The sequence below is a fragment of the Mustelus asterias genome, chromosome 1 (genome assembly GCF_964213995.1).
Source record: "Mustelus asterias chromosome 1, sMusAst1.hap1.1, whole genome shotgun sequence".
In the NCBI taxonomy this organism is placed as follows: domain Eukaryota; kingdom Metazoa; phylum Chordata; class Chondrichthyes; order Carcharhiniformes; family Triakidae; genus Mustelus; species Mustelus asterias.
In genome coordinates, this window is record NC_135801.1 from 196,867,183 (window position 1) to 196,886,920 (window position 19,738).

The window sequence follows — 19,738 nt, forward strand, 5'->3', positions numbered from 1 at the left end:
TTCCTACTCAGCAGCTGTAACAAATGAAACATGCTTACCTCAGGCTCTGCCTTCTCCACAGCAGCATCTTCACCTTCTGCACTCTCTGAAACAGATAGGAGAAATCAAAAAGCTGAAATCAGTCAAACTAAACAATGGCACCAGTAGGACACAGACTTTAAAAAAAGATGTTGTGTAACTCTCCAGTGTAGTGTTAATATACCGTAGATTTAAACCTATATACCATTTTCCCAAACATTCTTGAAATAAACGGTAAAAGCTCACGATTGTGGCAAAGAAGCAACTCATCCTCTGTAATAAAATGAGCTAGTATTGAGTGTCCAATTTTGTTTGATAATGAGCCAGTGAAGGGCCTTGCTACACTAAGGCAAGACAAATTCAAGCAGTTGTTGCACCGGCTTTAGGAACGACACCACACGACGAGTATATAGAACCAATAAAACCCCAAAAGAGTAGTAAGACAGTTTGCTGTTGAATATTAGATTGTAAGACAAGTGTGGTGACTGCAGGGATTAGCTTCCACAGATAAAGAGGATGCTACAATATCTGAAAACAAGTGCTCTGCTTTTTCTGTAATGATCTGGAAAATGCCTATGAGAAATGCAACCAAGTTAAAATTAAGACAACATAACTAAGGTAATGGTTTAACTGGAAAGTAGAGGAACGTACTATATCTTCACTATTTTAGCTTTGTTTTACTACAATTAATTGGTTAAACTATGTACCTTAGTTTCCCTGCAATTCATTGGCTATACATGAATTAAAATGCTTCCAAGGGTACTAAGGGAAGGGAGAGAGGAAATTGTGGAGGCCTGGCCATAATCTTTCAGTCTTTCTTGAACTTGGGAGTGGTTCCAGGGGACTGGAGAAGGGCAAATGTTATACCCTTCTGCAAAAAAAGGGTGTGAACGTAAGCCCAGCAACTGTGGACCAGTCAGTTTAATCTCAGTGATGGTAGCTTTTATAAACAATAATTCATGACAAAATTAATATCTACTTGGGCGGACACAAGTTAATTAAGTAGTCAGCATGGATTTAAGGAAACATTTAACTTGAGAGGCTTGAAGTGGAAACAGAGGGGGTTAATGAGGACAATGCTGTTGATGTAGTGTACATGGGCTTCCAAAAAGCATTTGATACAGTGCTACACAACAGACTTGTGAGCAATGCCATTGCTCATGGAATAAAAGGGACAGTAGCAACCTGGATGCAAAATTGGCAATGTTACAGGAAAGAAAAGAGTGGTTAATTGGTATTATTTGGACTGCAGGTTTGCAGTGGGGTTCATCACAAGTTGCTGTTAGGGTCCTGGCTCTTTCTGACCTAAAACTTGGTGGAAAAGCACAATTTCAATATTTGTGGTTGATACAAAACTTGGAAGCATTGTGAACAGTGAGGAGCATACTCTGCAGAACCTTAAAACAACATGGACAAGTTGGTAGAATGGGAGAAAAGTGGAAGATGAAAGTTAATGCAGAGAAGTGAGAAGTGATTTATTTTGAGAAGAATGCAAAATGACAATATAAAAATGAAGGCTACAGTTCTAAAAGGGGTACAGATGCAGAGGGACCTGGTGTAACTTGGTGTAATATGCATAAGTCATTGAAGGGTGGCAGGACAGGTAAGAGAGCATTTAATAAAGTATTCAGCACTGTAGGCTTTATTAACAGAAGCCAAGAGTACAAAAGCAAGAGGTTATGTTAAACTTGTATGGAATATGCTGATGACACCAAGATTGGTGGAGTAGTGGATGAGGTGGAGGGCTGTTGTAGGCTGCAAAGAGACATAGATAGGATGCAAAGCTGGGCTGAAAAATGGCAAATGGAGTTTAACCCTGATAAATGTGAGGTGATTCATTTTGGTAGGACTAATTTAAATGTGGATTACAGGGTCAAAGGTAGGGTTCTGAAGACTGTGGAGGAACAGAGAGATCTTGGGGTCTATATCCACAGATCTCTAAAGGTTGCCACTCAAGTGGATAGAGCTATGAAGAAGGCCTATAGTGTGTTAACTTTTATTAACAGGGGGTTGGAGTTTAAGAGCCGTGGGGTTATGCTGCAACTGTACAGGACCTTGGTGAGACCACATTTGGAATATTGTGTGCAGTTCTGGTCACCTCACTATAAGAAGGATGTGGAAGCACTGGAAAGAGTGCAGAGGAGATTTACCAGGATGCTGCCTGGTTTGGAGGGTAGGTCTTATGAGGAAAGGTTGCGGGAGCTAGGGCTGTTCTCTCTGGAGCGGAGGAGGCCGAGGGGAGACTTAATAGAGGTGTATAAAATGATGAAGGGGGTAGATAGAGTGAATGTTCAAAGACTATTTCCTCGGGTGGATGGAGCTATTACAAGGGGGCATAACTATAGGGTTCGTGGTGGGAGATATAGGAAGGATATCAGAGGTAGGTTCTTTACGCAGAGAGTGGTTGGGGTGTGGAATGGACTGCCTGCAGTGATAGTGGAGTCAGACACTTTAGGAACATTTAAGCGGTTATTGGATAGGCACATGGAGCACACCAGGATGATAGGGAGTGGGATAGCTTGATCTTGGTTTCAGATAAAGCTCGGCACAACATCGTGGGCCGAAGGGCCTGTTCTGTGCTGTACTGTTCTATGTTCTAATACTGGTTTGACCTCAACTGGAGTACAGATGATTCCGGAGACTGGTTCTAGGGATGAGGGACTTCAGCAACATGGATAGATTGGAGAGGATCGACAGATTTGATAGAGGTGTTGAAAGTCATGAGGGGACTAGACAGAGGTAGATAGGGAAAAAGTGTTCCCATTTAAGGGAGGATCACAAGAGGGCACAGATTTAAGATCATTGGTAAGAGAAACCTGGAAACAAGCAAAACTTTTTCAAGCAGCAAGTGGTTGGGATCTGGAATGCACTGGCTGAGGCCGCAGTGGAAGCAGGTTAAGTTGAGACGTTCAGGAGGGAATTGGATTATCTGAAAGAGAAAAACCTGCAGTGCCAAGTGGAGAAACCAGGGGCGTGGCACCAGGTAAATTACTTCCTCAGAGAGCCAGCACACGACAAACTGAACGGTCTCCTATAATGCTGTAATCATTCTATGATAGCATCAAAGGTATGTAGAACTATAGAAACGATACAGCACAGAGGGGGCCATTCGATCTATTTGTCCACGCCAAACCAAAAATAGATGCCCTTTCTACTCCCATCTTCCTGCACCTGCCCTGCAGCTTACAGCACTCAAGCTGCAAATCCAAGTACTTTTAAAAAAGTGGCACAGTGGTTAGCATTGCTGCTTCACAGCGCCGGGGCCTCGGTTCGCCTCCCGGCTTGGGTGACTGTGCGGAGTCTGCACATTCTCCCCATGTCCGCGTGGGTTTCCTCCGGGAGACGTGCAGGTTAGGGTGCATCGGCCATGCTAAATTCTCCCTCAGTGTACCCAAACAGGCGCCGGAGTGTGGCGATAGGGGGATTTTCACAGTAACTTCATTGCAGTGTTAATGTAAGCTGACTTGTGACATTAATAAACTTAAAAACAAGTTCCTCCTATCTACTCGGCACGGTAGCTCAGTGGTTAGCACTGCTGCTTCACAGCTCCAGGGTCCCGGGTTCGATTCCCGGCTCGGGTCACTGTCTGTGTGGAGTTTACACATTCTCCTCGTGTCTGCGTGGGTTTCCTCCGGGTGCTCCGGTTTCCTCCCACAGTCCAAAGATGTGCGGGTTAGGTTGATTGGCCGTGCTAAAATTGCCCCTTAGTGTCCTGGGATGCGTAGATTAGAGGGATTAGCGGGTAAAATATGTAGGGATATGGGGGTAGGGCCTGGGTGGGATTGTGGTCGGGGCAGACTCGATGGGCCGAATGGCCTCCTTCTGCACTGTAGGGTTTCTATGATTTCTACCCCTCACAATTTGTTTACCTCAATCATATCACCCCTCAGCCTTCTCCGGCCCAAGGGACACAACCCCAACCTCTCCTCGGAGCTACAATTCTCCTGCCCTAGCAACATTCTTTGCTTTTTCGATAATATGCATAAAATACAATTAGAAAACTAAAGGATGGCATTTAAGTCACTGTATTGGGGGATTCGTACAGAACTGTGAAATGTGATGTTTCAATAAAGCTCTGGTTCTACATTGTTACAACTGTATGTATGTGTAATCTGTGGCTTGAAATAATGAGAGAAATTCAATTGGGAGGAGCAGTCCATCAGCAGTGAGGGACTGATGTGGTTAAAAGTGAACTCGGTAACAACATCCAGCTATGCTGTGTTTAAATCAAGAGAGCTCAATGCTCATTGAAATTCACTCTGCTCCAAAAGAGTAATGCAATGATACGTTTCATTTTCCATACCTCCCAGTCTTACAGCCAAGATTGAATGCAGGGTCTACTAGTGCGGCACGGTAGCACAGTGGTTAGCACTGCTGCTTCACAGCTCCAGGGACCTGGGTTCGATTCCCGGCTTGGGTCACTGTCTGTGTGGAGTTTGCACATTCTCCTCATGTCTGCGTGGGTTTCCTCCGGGTGCTCCGGTTTCCTCCCACAGTCCAAAGATGTGCGGGTTAGGTTGATTGGCCATGCTAAAATTGCCCCTTAGTGTCCTGGGATGCGTAGGTTAGAGGGATTAGCGGGTAAATATGTAGGGATATGGGGGTAGGGCCTGGGTGGGATTGTGGTCGGTGCAGACTCGATGGGCCGAATGGCCTCTTTCTGTGCTGTAGGGTTTCTAAGATTTCTAGTGCTGAATAATGGGAACTACTGTATGGCGGATTTAATCCCACTTTCCACTGGGCTGAAGTTGCAAAAAACTAATCTTAAATTGGACCCTCAAGAGGTTTACGTCTCGTCAATCTGAGCTGAGTTTAAAAACAACCTTTGAAGCATCAAACCATCCTCCCAGCAAACTATCACATTTAAGCAATTAAAAGATTTTATAAATCTTTCTCAGCAGTTGCTTACTTGTATCAGCCGAAACGGGGGCAGTTTCTGAAGCACCCCAAGCACCAGCACTGGTCACTGGAGAACTTGTCTCTTTCCTGAATTAGACAAAAGGAAACGTGAAATACAGTCAGAGTGATGTACAGGATATTGGTGTGCAACAAACATTTCACCAGATCCCAAAAGAGTTCCATCAAAGTTAATGAGTTCCAGATGCTGACCAACACCAAACACTTACACAGGGCGAGCAACAAAAGAAAAGGACAATGATCCAGATCTTGCAGCATCAGTAATAGACATATGAATGTACAAATTAGGAGGAGTAAGCCACTTGGCCACTCAAGCCTGCTCCGTCATTCAACTAGATCATGGCTGATCTGATTTTAATGCCAACTTCACATTCCTGCCTACCCCAGGCAACATTTCACACTCTTATTGATCAAGAATTCTTTTACCTCTGCCTTGAAAACATTCAAAGACTCAGCTTCCACTTTGACAGTTCACCATTAGCAAATGTCAGAAAGCTGCATCAACTTCTGGAGCGCAACATGCACCAGCTGTAAATCTCAAGTTGCAGTGGGCCAATCAATGGAATTTTCATGGCCTTACAAATTCTGTTGCCAAGCTTGGCATTTAAACAGCAGGCAAGGGGACAAGCTTGGATTGGGGCTAACTGCCGACTAATTCACAATTAAAACTATTCAACCTGGTATTTCTAGGCATCAAGGAGTTTAAACTTTGCAAATACATAATGAAGAGGCCCACATCAATGGAGAATATAAATGTTAAAATTGATTCAAACAAATAATTTAAAAATCACTAATCTGATTTACATGTTTTAAGAACAATCAAGCTTTGATAAGATTTATCTGAATTGTTTAAGTCAGCATGAAGACAAAAAAGATCCATGACTTTATAACATAAATTATAGCATGTTTTCAATGCATATTCACTTTGTAAAGCTATTTTTCTGAATTCCTCAATGTACATCAAAATGTTTCTGACCAAAAATCATTGCACTTCAAAAAAATGCTTATTTTGTACAATGAATCATGTCAATTAAATCTGATTTAACCCTTTGCTCCAACACCTGTACTGGTATCACTGGACGTAAGCCTCGTGTCAAAACTGCTTGCTGTGCTGTGATTTATTTATGAAATTCTTTAGGCTGAGTACACTGAAACAAACGAGTGAAACATATGCAGCACAAGAGGCAGCAATAGGTACAAACTGAATCTCAGCTAATGATGCCCAGATCACTGGTAGAAAGTAGTACAGGAAGATATGTCACACATCTCCCAGCATTTAGCTGAATAACAGTATTGGTGGAGGTCTGTCTAGCACTTTTTTTAAAAAAGCTGCCTGCCCCAGTGTATTAGCAACAAACCTCTGACTCATTTGTGCCAAGCAACAAACACTACAGTAAGTGAAGTTTATCCAGAGTCTAATAAATACAGAAATCCTGAATACTTTGCAGGGATGAATGTACTGAATTTCAACGAGCAGTAATGCTCACCTCATTGCAGGAGCTGCTCTATTATATGATGCAAGAGCATGGGGATGCCATTATCCAAGCAAAACAATAGAGAAGCTTGATCTTTCCTTTGGACAAAAACCTGCATGAACTGGATACTTTCAACATCATGTTAGAGGGAGAGTCCTATATATTAGGGATGATCAGCTGGTATCAGGTTGGGTTCAGTGCACAGTACAGAAATTCAACAGCACTGACAGCTCTGGGACTGAGACTCAATCCATTCAACTTTATTCACCTACAGTTGATCAACATTATTCCAGGATTTCCTTGGATTCAGAAGCCTACTTCTCAGATACTTACTGTAGAGAGGGGAAGACTTGGCTCTGTGACTGCTCCTTTTGATCCTAGTGAAAGAAAAAACAAGTGTCAGAATTTTGTCATTCTGTTCTACCAAGCAAAGAACAAAGAACAGGCCCTTCGGCCCTCCAAGCCTACACCGATCATGCTGCCCGACTGAACTAAAACCCCCTACCCTTCCAGGGACAATATCCCTTCATTCTCATCCTATTCATGTATTTGTCCAGATGCTCCTTAAAAGTCACTATCGTATCCGCTTCCACTACCTCTCCCGGCAGAGAGTTCCAGGCACCCATCACCCTCTATGTAAAAAAACTTGCCTGATACATCTCCTTTAAACCTTGCCCCTCACACCTTTAACCTGTGACCCCTAGTAATTGACTCTTCCACCCTGGGAAAAAGCTTCTGACTATCCACTCTGTCCATGCCCATCAATCTTGTAGACTTTTATCAGGTCGCCCCTCAACCTCAGTCATTCCAATGAGAATGAACCAAGTTTCTCCAACCTCTCCTCATAACTAATGCCCTCCATATTAAGCAACATCCTGGTAAATCTTCAAAGCCTCCACATCCTTCTGGTAGTGTGGTGACCATAATTGAACACTATGTTCCAAACGCGGCCTAACCAAGGTTCTATAAAGCTGCAACATGACTTGCCAATTTTTAAACTCAATGCCCCGGCCGATGAAGGCAAGCATGCCATATGCCTTCTTGACCACCTTCTCCACCTGCGCCGCCACTTGCAGTGACCTGTGTACCTGTACACCTAGATCCCTCTCCCTATCATAGAACATAGAACAGTACAGCACAGAACAGGCCCTTCGGCCCACGATGTTGTGCCGAGCTTTATCTGAAACCAAGATCAAGCTATCCCACTCCCTATCATCCTGGTGTGCTCCATGTGCCTATCAATACTCTTAAGAGTTCTGCCATTTCCTGTATATTTCCTATCTGTATTAGACCTTCCAAAATGCATTACCTCACATTTGTCCGGATTAAACTCCACCTGCCATCTCTCTGCTCAAGTCTCCAACCGATCTATAGCCTGCTGTATCCTCTGATGGTCCTCATCACTATCCGGAAATCTACCAACCTTTCTGTCATCCGCAAACTTACTAATCACCAACCAGTTACATTTTCCTCCAAATCATTTATATATATTACGAACAGCAAAGGTCCCAGCACTGATCCCTGAGGAACACCACCTGTCACAGCCCCGCACCCTTCCATTGCTACCCTCTGCCTTCTATGATCGAGCCAGTTCTGTATCCACTTTGCCAGCTCACCTCTGATCCAGTGCGACTTCACCTTCTGCACCAGTCTGCCATGAGGGACCTTGTCAAAGGCCTTACTGAAATCCATGTAGATAACTTTCACTGCCCTACCCTCATTCAATCATCTTCGTCACTTCCTTGAAAAAGTCGATCAAGTTAGTGAGACACGACCTCCCCTTCACAAAATCTTGTTGCTTCTCGCTAATACGTCCACTTATTTCCAAGTGGGAGTAAACCCTGTCTTGAAGAATCCTCTCCAATAATTTCCCTACCACTGACGTAAGGTTCACTGGCCTGTAATTACCTGGATTATTCTTGCTACCCTTCTTAAACAAAGGAACAACATTGACTTTTCTCCAATCCTCTGGGACCTCCCCTGTAGCCAGTGAGGATACAAAGATTTCTCTCAAGGCCCCAGCAATTTCCTCCCTTGCCTCTCTCAGTATTCTGGGGTATATCCCATCAGGCCCTGGGGACTTGTCTACTTTAATGTTTCTCAAGAACCCCAATACCTCCTCCTTTTTGATCTCACCATGACCCAAACTATCTACACACCCTTTCCCAGACTCATCATCCACCAAGTCCCTCTCTTTAGAGCATAGAACATAACAGCGCAGTACAGGCCCTTCGGCCTTTGATGTTGCGCCGACCTGTGAAACCAATCTAAAGCCCATCTAACCTACACTATTCCAATATCATCCATATGTTTATCCAATGACCATTTAAATGCCCTTAATGTTGGCGAGTCCACTACTGCTGCAGGCAAGGCATTCCACGCCCTTACTGCTCTCTGAGTAAAGAACCTACCTCTGACATCTGTCCTATATCTATCACCCCTCAATTTAAAGCTATGTCCCCTCGTGCTAGCCATCACCATCCGAGGAAAAAGGCTCTCACTGTCCACTCTATCTAATGCTCTGATCATCTTGTATGCCTCTATTAAGTCACCTGCTAACCTTCTTCTCTCTAGCGAAAACAGCCTCAAGTCCCTCAGCCTTTCCTCATAAGACCTTCCCACCATACCAGGCAACATCCTGGTAAATCTCCTCTGCACCCTTTCCAATGCTTCCACATCCTTCCTATAATGCGGAGACCAGAACTGTACGCAATACTCCAAGTGCGGCCGCACCAGAGTTTTGTACAGCTGCAAAATGACCTCATGGCTCCGAAACTCAATCCCTCTACCAATAAAAGCTAACACACCGTACGCCTTCTTAACAACCCTATCAACCTGGGTGCCAATTTTCAGGGATCTATGCACATGGACACTGAGATCTCTCTGCTCATCCACACTACCAAGTATCTTACCACTAGCCCAGTACTCTGTATTCCTGTTACTCCTTCCAAAGTGAATCACCTCACACTTTTCCGCATTAAAATCCATTTGCCACCTCTCGGCCCAGCTCTGCAGCTTATCTATGTCCCTCTGTAACCTGCACCATCCTTCCGCACTGTCCACAACTCCACCAACTTTAGTGTCGTCCGCAAATTTACTAACCCATCCTTCTACGCCCTCATCCAGGTCATTTATTAAAATGACAAACAGCAGTGGCCCCAAAACAGATCCTTGCGGTACACCACTAGCAACTGAACTCCAGGATGAACATTTCCCATCAACCACCACCCTCTGTCTTCTTACAGCTAGCCAATTTCTGATCCAAACCGCTAAATCACCCTCAATCCCATGCATTCGTATTTTCTGCAATAGCTTACCGTGGGGAACCTTATCAAACGCTTTACTGAAATCCATATACACCACATCAACTGCTTTCCCCTCATCCACCTCTTTGGTCACCTTCTCAAAGAACTCAATAAGGTTTGTGAGGCATAGACCTACCCTTCACAAAACCGTGTTGACTATCCCTAATCAAATTATTCCATTCTAGATTATTATAAATCCTATCTCTTATAATCCTTTCCAAAACTTTGCCCACAACAGAAGGAAGGCTCACTGGTCTATAATTGATGTGGAGATGCCGGCGTTGGACTGGGGTGAACACAGTAAGAGTTTTAACAACACCAGGTTAAAGTCCAACAGGTTTATTTGGTAGCAAATACCATTAGCTTTCGGAGCGCTACTCCTTCGTCAGATGGAGTGGAAATGTGCTCTCAAACAGGGCACAGAGACACAAAAATCAAGTTACAGAATACTGATTAGAATGCGAATCCCTACAGCCAGCCAGATCTTAAAGATACAGACAATGTGGGTGGAGGGAGCATTAAGCACAGGTTAAAGAGATGAGTATTGTCTCCAGACAGGACAGCCTGCAAGTCCAGGAGGCAAGCTGTGGGGGTTACTGATAATGTGACATAAATCCAACATCCCGGTTCAGGCCATCCTCATGTGTGCGGAACTTGGCTATCAGTTTCTGCTCAGCGACTCTGCGCTGTCGTGTGTCGTGTCAGAGGCTGAATCAGAGCGGTCATGGGCATTCAGCCTCTGATCTTCGGGTAAGCGTTCTCCAAGGCGGCCTTCACGACAAAGGGACTTGGGAGTCCTAGTCCAGGATTCTCTAAAGGTAAACTTGCAGGTTGAGTCCGTAATTAAGAAAGCAAATGTAATGTTGTCATTTATCTCAAGAGGCTTGGAATACAAAAGCAGGGATGTACTTCTGAGGCTTTATAAAGCACTGGTTAGGCCCCATTTGGAGTACTGTGAGCAATTTTGGGCCCCACACCTCAGGAAGGACATACTGGCACTGGAGCGGGTCCAGCGGAGATTCACACGGATGATCCCAGGAATGGTAGGCCTGACATACGATGAACGTCTGAGGATCGTGGGATTATATTCATTGGAGTTTAGGAGGTTGAGGGGAGATCTGATAGAAACTTACAAGATAATGAACGGCTTAGATAGGATGGACGTAGGGAAGTTGTTTCCATTAACAGGGGAGACTAGGACGCGGGGGCACAGCCTTAGAATAAAAGGGAGTCACTTTAGAACAGAGATGAGGAGAAATTTCTTCAGCCAGAGAGTGGTGGGTCTGTGGAATTCATTGCCACAGAGGGCTGTGGAGGCCGAGACGTTGAGCGTCTTCAAGACAGAAATTGATAAATTCTTGATTTCTCGAGGAATTAAGGGCTATGGGGAGAGAGCGGGTAAATGGAGTTGAAATCAACCATGATTGAATGGTGGAGTGGACTCGATGGGCCGAATGGCCTTACTTCCGCTCCTATGTCTTATGGTCTTATTGCTGCAGGATACGTCATGTTGCCACAGTGGTTAGCTTTGCTGCCACACAGTGCCAGGGATCTGGGTTTGATTCCCGGCATGGGTCACTGTCCATGCGAAGTCTGCACGTTCTCCCCGTGTCTGCATGGGTTTCCTCCGAGTGCTCCGGTTTCCTCCCACAGTCTGGAAGACGTGCTGGTTAGGTGCATTAGCCATGCTAAATTCTCCCTCAGTGTACCCGAACAGGCGTCAGGGTGTGGCGACTAGGAGATTTTCACAGTAACTTCATTGCAGTGTTAATGTAAGCCTACTTGTGTCACTAATAAATAAACTTTAAAACACATGTAGTGCTGATAGGGAGGGAGTTCCAAGATTTTGACCAAGGACAGTGAAGGAATAGCGATAGTTTCAAGCCAGATGGTGCATGACTTGAAAGGGAAATTGCAAATGACGCCATTCCCATGCATTTGCTGCCCTTGACTTTCTCAGTGGTAGAGGTAGCAGGTTGGAAGGTTTTGTCAAAGAAGCCTTGCCAGATCTGCTTTTCCCAGCACTTTGTTTTTAGTTCAAATCACCAGCATCTGTGTATTTTTGTTTTATTTCATCCTATTTAATACTGTTCTGTTCAGGCCCTAACAAAGCTAAGGGTAGACCGTTTTAAAGTGCAATTTTGGGAGCACTGCCTGCAGAATAAAAAGCGTAGATTGTTGTCCTGGATATTTCGCCCAAATACTTGTGGAGAATCAGATTTCAATTTTGTGATAACCAGTCACTCTTGGAATTACTGACTGTCCAAAAAGTGGAAGCAGCAACTATGATGAGATGAGCATCTTTGCATTGGATTACTGGGGATTGATCAGAATTCAAATGAAACTATAAATTATTCATACTTTTCCTATGAATATACTCCTGCGCAACTGGTTGGCCTCCCCAAGTGGCGTAGTCGCCACACCCTGACGCCTGTTCGGGTACACTGAGGGAGAATTTAGCATGGCTAATGCACCCTAACCAGCACGTCTTCCAGACTGTGGGAGGAAACCGGAGCACTCGGAGGAAACCCATGCAGACACGGGGAGAACGTGCAGACTTCGCATGGACAGTGACCCATGCCGGGAATCAAACCCAGATCCCTGGCACTGTGTGGCAGCAAAGCTAACCACTGTGGCAACGTGACGTATCCTGCAGCAATTAAAGAAGGCAGCTCACCATCACCCTTTCTAGGGCAGTTACGGATGGGTAATAAACGCTAGTCTAGCTAGCAATGTCCACACCCTGTGAAAGAAATTTTTTAAAAATTGAAGTTTTGAGTCCAATATCACTTCTTTGGAACAATTTTATGTTGCCCTGGCTAACTTTTAGTACTTAAGATACTTAGTTCTCCAGTGCAGTATGAACCCTCCGAGGTGTCCTAACTCCCTAACTCCACTGGTAGAACAACAATAATAGCAGCAGCAGGATGAAGGGGCCTCCGCTGACCAACCAGGCTCCAGAAAAGATTGATGGAAGAGAAAGCAGCTATCTTACAGATGGAATAAAAGGCTCCACCTCAGTTTCAATGCATTCACTTCACCTAATCTTTAGAAATCAGTTTTAAATCCTGACATCAGATTACTTATTACATCCTCCTCTCTCTCATCAAGGACCCTGTTGTCCCTCTTTAAAAACCCCAGCATTACCTAGCGACTTCTCTCCTTGCTCGAGAGAGAGCTGATATGACACTTCTCACATCCCAAAGTGACTGACAGCCAAAAGTACGTCAAAAGTGTAATTACTTATTATGCAAGAAAATACAATGGCCAATTTGGGCACAGCAGGATTGCACAAAAACCAATGTATATATTTCATTTGTTTTAGTGCATTGAGGCATAATGTTGGTCATACCCCACGAGAGATCCCCTGACTCTACTTCACAGTGCCACAGATCATTAATGTCCACCTATAGGACATACAGGGCTTTGGATTTAAAAATGTCACCCAAAGTCAGTGCCTCCAACATATAGAACATAAGAAATAGGAGCAGGAGTAGGCCATCTAGCCCCTCGAGCCTGCCCCGCCATTCAATAAGATCATGGCTGATCTGAAGTGGATCAGTTCCACTTACCCGCCTGATCCCTATAACCCCTAATTCCCTTACCGATCAGGAATCCATCTATCCGTGATTTAAACATATTCAACGAGGTAGCCTCCACCACTTCAGTGGGCAGAGAATTCCAGAGATTCACCACCCTTTGAGAGAAGAAGTTCCTCCTCAACTCTGTCCTAAACTGACCCCCCTTTATTTTGAGGCTGTGCCCTCTAGTTCTAGTTTCCTTTCTAGGTGGAAAGAATCTCTCCACCTCTACCCTATCCAGCCCCTTCATTATCTTATAGGTCTCTATAAGATCCCCCCTCAGCCTTCTAAATTCTAATGAGTACAAACCCAATCTGCTCAGTCTCTTCTCATAATCAACACCCCTCATCTCTGGTATCAACCTGGTGAACCTTCTCTGCACTCCCTCCAAGGCCAATATATCCTTCTGCAAATAAGGGGACCAATACTGCACACAGTATTCCAGCTGCGGCCTCACCAATGCCCTGTACAGATGCAGCAAGACATCTCTGCTTTTATATTCTATCCCCCTTGCGATATAGGCCAACATCCCATTTGCCTTCTTGATCACCTGTTGCACCTGCAGACTGGGTTTTTGCGTCTCATGCACAAGGACCCCCAGGTCCCTTTGCACAGTAGCATGTTGTAATTTTTTTCCATTTAGATAATAATCCAATTTGCTATTATTTCCTCCAAAGTGAATAACCTCGCATTTGTCAACGTTATACTCCATCTGCCAGATCCTCGCCAACTCACTCAGCATGTCCAAATCTCTCTGCAGACCTTCTACGCCCTCCACACGATTCACTTTTCCACTTATCTTTGTGTCGTCTGCAAACTTTGTTACCCTACACTCCGTCCCCTCCTCCAGATCGTCTATATAAATGCTAAATAGTTGAAGCCCCAGTACCGATCCCTGCGGCACGCCACTAGTTACCATCTGCCAACCAGAAAAGCACCCATTTATTCCGACTCTGCTTCCTGTCGGATAGCCAATCCCCAATCCATGCCAACACCCTACCCCCAACTCCATGTGACCCAATCTTCTTCAGCAACCTTTTGTGAGGCACCTTATCAAACGCCTTTTGGAAGTCCAAAAACACTGCATCCACCGGTTCCCCTCCGTCAACCGCACTAGTCACATCTTCATAAAAATCCAACAAGTTCGTCAAGCACGACTTTCCCCTCATGAATCCATGCTTGCTTTTGTAATACATTGAAATGCTAGCCTCGGTTACATACTTCTATTTGATTGTACCTTTGTGACCACCGCTTATATTATACTTGATGCAACGTTCAACTTTCCCATTCCTGTCAGCTGTGTTCAGATGGTACTCAGGCCCAAATCAGAAGTTTGTGACAAAATTCATAATGCTAAAGTGCAAAGGGACTTGGGAGTCCTAGTCCAGGATTCTCTAAAGGTAAACTTGCAGGTTGAGTCCGTAATTAAGAAAGCAAATGTAATGTTGTCATTTATCTCAAGAGGCTTGGAATACAAAAGCAGGGATGTACTTCTGAGGCTTTATAAAGCACTGGTTAGGCCCCATTTGGAGTACTGTGAGCAATTTTGGGCCCCACACCTCAGGAAGGACATACTGGCACTGGAGCGGGTCCAGCGGAGATTCACACGGATGATCCCAGGAATGGTAGGCCTGACATACGATGAACGTCTGAGGATCGTGGGATTATATTCATTGGAGTTTAGGAGGTTGAGGGGAGATCTGATAGAAACTTACAAGATAATGAACGGCTTAGATAGGATGGACGTAGGGAAGTTGTTTCCATTAACAGGGGAGACTAGGACGCGGGGGCACAGCCTTAGAATAAAAGGGAGTCACTTTAGAACAGAGATGAGGAGAAATTTCTTCAGCCAGAGAGTGGTGGGTCTGTGGAATTCATTGCCACAGAGGGCTGTGGAGGCCGAGACGTTGAGCGTCTTCAAGACAGAAATTGATAAATTCTTGATTTCTCGAGGAATTAAGGGCTATGGGGAGAGAGCGGGTAAATGGAGTTGAAATCAACCATGATTGAATGGTGGAGTGGACTCGATGGGCCGAATGGCCTTACTTCCGCTCCTATGTCTTATGGTCTTATGGTCTTATAAAATCAAACTTGCCACTCAAAGTACAATACTCAGGGAGTGAAATATTGAGAAGCACCATCTCCTGAATGAGACATTAAACTCAGGCCCCACCCTCCCTCTTAAGTTGCCATGCATGGGAACTGCACGAAAATTTTTCGAAGAGTCATATAATCCCTACAGTGGAGAAGGAGGCCATTCAGCCCATCGAGCCTGCACTAACAACACTCCCACCCAGGCCCTATTCCCGTAACCCCATGTATATACGCTGCTAATCTCTCTGACAATAAGGGTCAATTTAGCATGGCCAATCAACCTAACCCACACATCTTTGGACTATGGGAGGAAACCAGGACACCCAGGGGAAATCCACGCAGACACAGGGAGAATGTGCAAACTCCACACAGTCACCCGAGGCCAGAATTGAATCCTGGTCCCTGGCATAATGCTAACCACTGCCACCGTGCTACCCATACCCACTACAAAGAAACATGAGAGAATATTAGTCCTGGATGATTAACCAACAAGATAAACTGATGACTGATCATTAACATTACTGCTTCTGGGAGCTTGCTTTGCACAAATTGGCTGCTGCATTTTGACATTAAACCACTAACTACACTTCATTGGCATTGGGGAAAGTGCATTGGAGCTTCATGAAACATGCTATAGAAATACACATCTGTATTTGTCCACCTTTAAAAAGCATTTCTCTATATGAGAAGATAGAAATGTTATCGTACAGCTTGGTTGCTCACTATCTTCAAATTAAGTATATGATCTATGGATCCAAATTTACACCACCACAGTCTTGCCCATTTACTGGAAAATGAACCACCTTGGGACTTACTGGCTGTTTATGGATTTGCTTCTTCCGTCCCAGTAACACCATGGTCACCTGTCGGTGATTGATCTCCACTGGTGTGATGCTGTAAAACTCCACGAGCGCCACTGCAGCCTCCTTATAAGCCATTTCCAGGAAAGCCTATTTCAAAACAAAAACTAGTCAACAGCCTTACACAGAGCTCAGTACTTAGAAATCTCTGACCTCAGAGACTTTTTCTCCATAGCTTCAAACTTCAAGCTGAGCATCACTAAACTTTGTAAGTATTTATTGTAAAAAAGGCCACTTGGCCCAATAGGTCTGTGCCAGTGTTTTGCTTCACATCAGCCTCCTGCCCTCCCAACAACATATTGTTCTGTTCCTTTCATTCTCATGGGTGCTTTCTCTCTCCTGTGTTTACTGAGGTCTGTTCACAAACATTTACTAAAAATATACTAGTATGAACTAAGAATTGGTTAGCAGACAGAACGCAGAGGGCCAGGATAAATACTTCCTTCTCTGGCTGGCGAAATGTAACTAGCGGGATGCTGCAGGGTTCAGTCCTTGGACCTCAGCTGTTTACAATCTATATAAATAATCTGCAAGCGGGGACAGAGTGTAACATAGCACAGCTGGAGTATTGTGTCCAGTTTTGGTCTCCTTATTTGAGGAAGGATGTGGTGGCATTGGAGGGCAGTTCAGAGGAGATTCACCAGATTGATTCTGGGGACGAAAGGGTTGACGCTGAGGATAGGTTAAACAGTTTGGGCTTATACTCGCTGGAGTTTAAAAGGATGAGAGAGGATCTGATCGAAGTCTACAAAATACTAAAAGGGATTGATAAGGTAAACATACACCAAATGTTTCCCCTTATGCGGCAATCTTGTTCTAACAAGAGGTGACAGGTATAGGTTGAGAGGCGGTAGATTTAAAACTGAGATGGGGAGGAACTACTTCTCAGAGGTTAGTGAATTTGTGGAACTCGCTGCCTCATGCATCATTAAATGGTTTCAAGGAGAGCATAGATATATTTTTGATGAAAACTGGGTTAAAAGGATATGGGGAACAGGTAGGGAGGTGGATTTGAGACCAAGGAAAGATAAGCCATGATAAGATAGAATGGCGGAGCAGGCTCAAAGGGCTGAATGGCCTACTTCTGCTCCTACTTCCTAGGTAGGATGACAGGCTGTTGCTAGTGGGGGTACAACTGTTCACAATCTATTTAGATGATTTAGACGTGGGACCAATTGTAATATTTCCAAATTTGCTGATGACACCAAACTTGGGTGGGAACATGAGTTGCGAGGATGATGCAAGGAGGCTTCAAGAAGACTTGGACAGGCTAAGTGAATGGACCTGAACATGGCAAATGGAACACAACTGAATAAGTGTGACGTTATTCAGTTGGTAGAAAAAACAGAAAGGTAGAGTATTTCTTAAACAGTGAGAAGTCTGGAATTGCTGGTATTCAAAAAGGACCGTGGGTTATTTTTGTTGGAGCAGATAAGACTGAGGGGCAACCAAATCGAGGTGTTCAAGATTAAGAGGGGAATGGACAGGGTGGATAGGGAGCAGCTGTTCCGCTTAGTTGAGGGTCAGTCATAAGGGGATGCAAGTTGAAGGTGAGGAGCAGGAGGTTTAGGGGAGATATGAGGGAAAACATTTTTACCCAAAGGATGGTGACAGTCTGGATTGTGCTGCCTGAGAAGGCGGTGGAGGTGGGATGCCTCACATCCTTTAAAAAGTACTCGGATAAGTTCTTGGCATGTCATAACATTCAAGGCTATGGGCCAAGTGCTGGTAAATGGGATTCAGTAGGCAAGTCAGGTCGTTGTTTCGTATCGGTGCGGACTCGATGGGCAGAAGGGCCTCTTCTGCACTGCAAGACGCCGTGACACCCAAAAGCAAGAAGAGGCCCAGGAAAAGAGCCTGAGAAAGGAATACCAGCGATCTAGAAAACACCTGCCAAGTGTGTGGCTCTGGGACCGGGCTCATCAGCCACATGAGGACCCACAGAACCCTGACCAAGGACACAGAGTTTCTTAGGTGGACAATCATACATGTCAGCGAGTGATTGCCGAAGAAGATGGTAGAAAGAACAGAAAGGCAAAGTATTTCTTAAATCATAGTCATAGAAACCCTACAGTGCAGAAGGAGGCCATTCGGCCCATCGAGTCTGCACCGACCACAATCCCACCCAGGCCCTACCCCCCACATATTTACCCGCTAATCCCTCTAACCTACGCATCTCAGGGGCAATTTTAACCTGGCCAATCAACCTAACCCGCACATCTTTGGACTGTGGGAGGAAACCGGAGCACCCGGAGGAAACCCACGCAAACACGAGGAGAATGTGCAAACTCCACACAGACAGTGACCCGAGCCGGGAATCGAACCCGGGACCCTGGAGCTGTGAAGCAGCAGTGCTAACCACTGTGCTACCGTGCCGCCCCCTGGTGAGAGTTAGGAAGTGCGGGTATTCAAAAGGACTTGGGTGTCCTGGCTCATGAGCCACTAAAGCTAATATTCAAGTGCAGCAAACAATTAGAAAAGCAAATGGTATGTTGGCCTTCACCACAAGGGGGATTTGAGTACAGGATGTACCTGCAGATTTATAGAACTTTGGTGAGACCTCACCTCGAGTATTGTGTATTTATTTGGTCCCCTTATCGAAGAAAGGATATATTTGCCATAGAGGGAGTGCAATGGAGGTTCACCAGATTAATCCCAGGGATGGCAAGATTGTCTTAAAAGGATTGAGGAGACTGGATCCATATTCCCTCGAGCTTTGAAGAATGAGTGGTGACATCACTGAAACGTACAAATGGTGTGACAGGGTGGGAGTGAATGTTTCCCTTGGCTGATGAGTCTAAAACCAGGGGACATATTCTCAGAAGGCCATTTAAGACGAGAAGGAATTTGGTGGTACAGTGGTTAGGATTGCTGCATCACTATACTAGGGACCTTGGTTAGCACTTCTGCATCACTGTGCTAGGGACCGGGTTCGATTCCGGCCTTGGATACCTGTCTGTATGGAGTTTGCATGTTTGCCCCATGTCTGCATGGGTCCTTCCTGGGTGTTCCAGTTTCCTCACACAGTGCAAAGATATGCAAATTAGGTGGCTTGGCCATGGTAAATGCGCAGGGTTACGGGGATTGGGTAGAAGGGAGGGGCTGGGTGGGATGCTCTTTCAGAGAGTCGGTGCAGACTCCATGGAGCTCTTTCCGCACCGTAGGGATTCTATGGAATTTATTCACTCAGTAGGTGATGAATCTTTAGAATTCTTGTCCCCAGAGCACTGCAGAGGCTCAATCATTGAATAAGTTCAAGACAGAAATCGATAGATTTCTGAAAACCAATGAAATCAAGGGATATATGGATGTTTAGGTAGATGATCAGCCATAATCAAATCGAATAGTGGCACATGCTCAAATGGGCCAATTAACCTACTCCTGCTCCTTAATTCCAACTTTCCCTTAAACACATCCACATGATTCACATCAACCTTTTCCACTGCAGAAAATCCCACGATCGGGGTACAGACTTTTCACCTGAATTC

At 44.9% G+C, this 19,738-nt stretch overlaps 1 protein-coding gene across 3 annotated transcripts in view; it reads right to left on the minus strand.

Moving 5' to 3' along the window:
* Nucleotides 1–19,738, minus strand: part of znf638 (zinc finger protein 638) — a 279,892-nt gene that overhangs the window by 102,032 nt on the left and 158,122 nt on the right. For all 3 annotated transcript variants that reach the window (XM_078224710.1, XM_078224700.1, XM_078224717.1), the window contains exons 8-11: nucleotides 16,206–16,340; nucleotides 6,744–6,787; nucleotides 4,928–5,004; nucleotides 39–85 (exon numbers count right to left, since the gene is read on the minus strand). In XM_078224710.1, coding sequence (XP_078080836.1) covers nucleotides 39–85; nucleotides 4,928–5,004; nucleotides 6,744–6,787; nucleotides 16,206–16,340 — 303 coding nt within the window. The remainder of the gene's footprint in view (nucleotides 1–38; nucleotides 86–4,927; nucleotides 5,005–6,743; nucleotides 6,788–16,205; nucleotides 16,341–19,738) is intronic.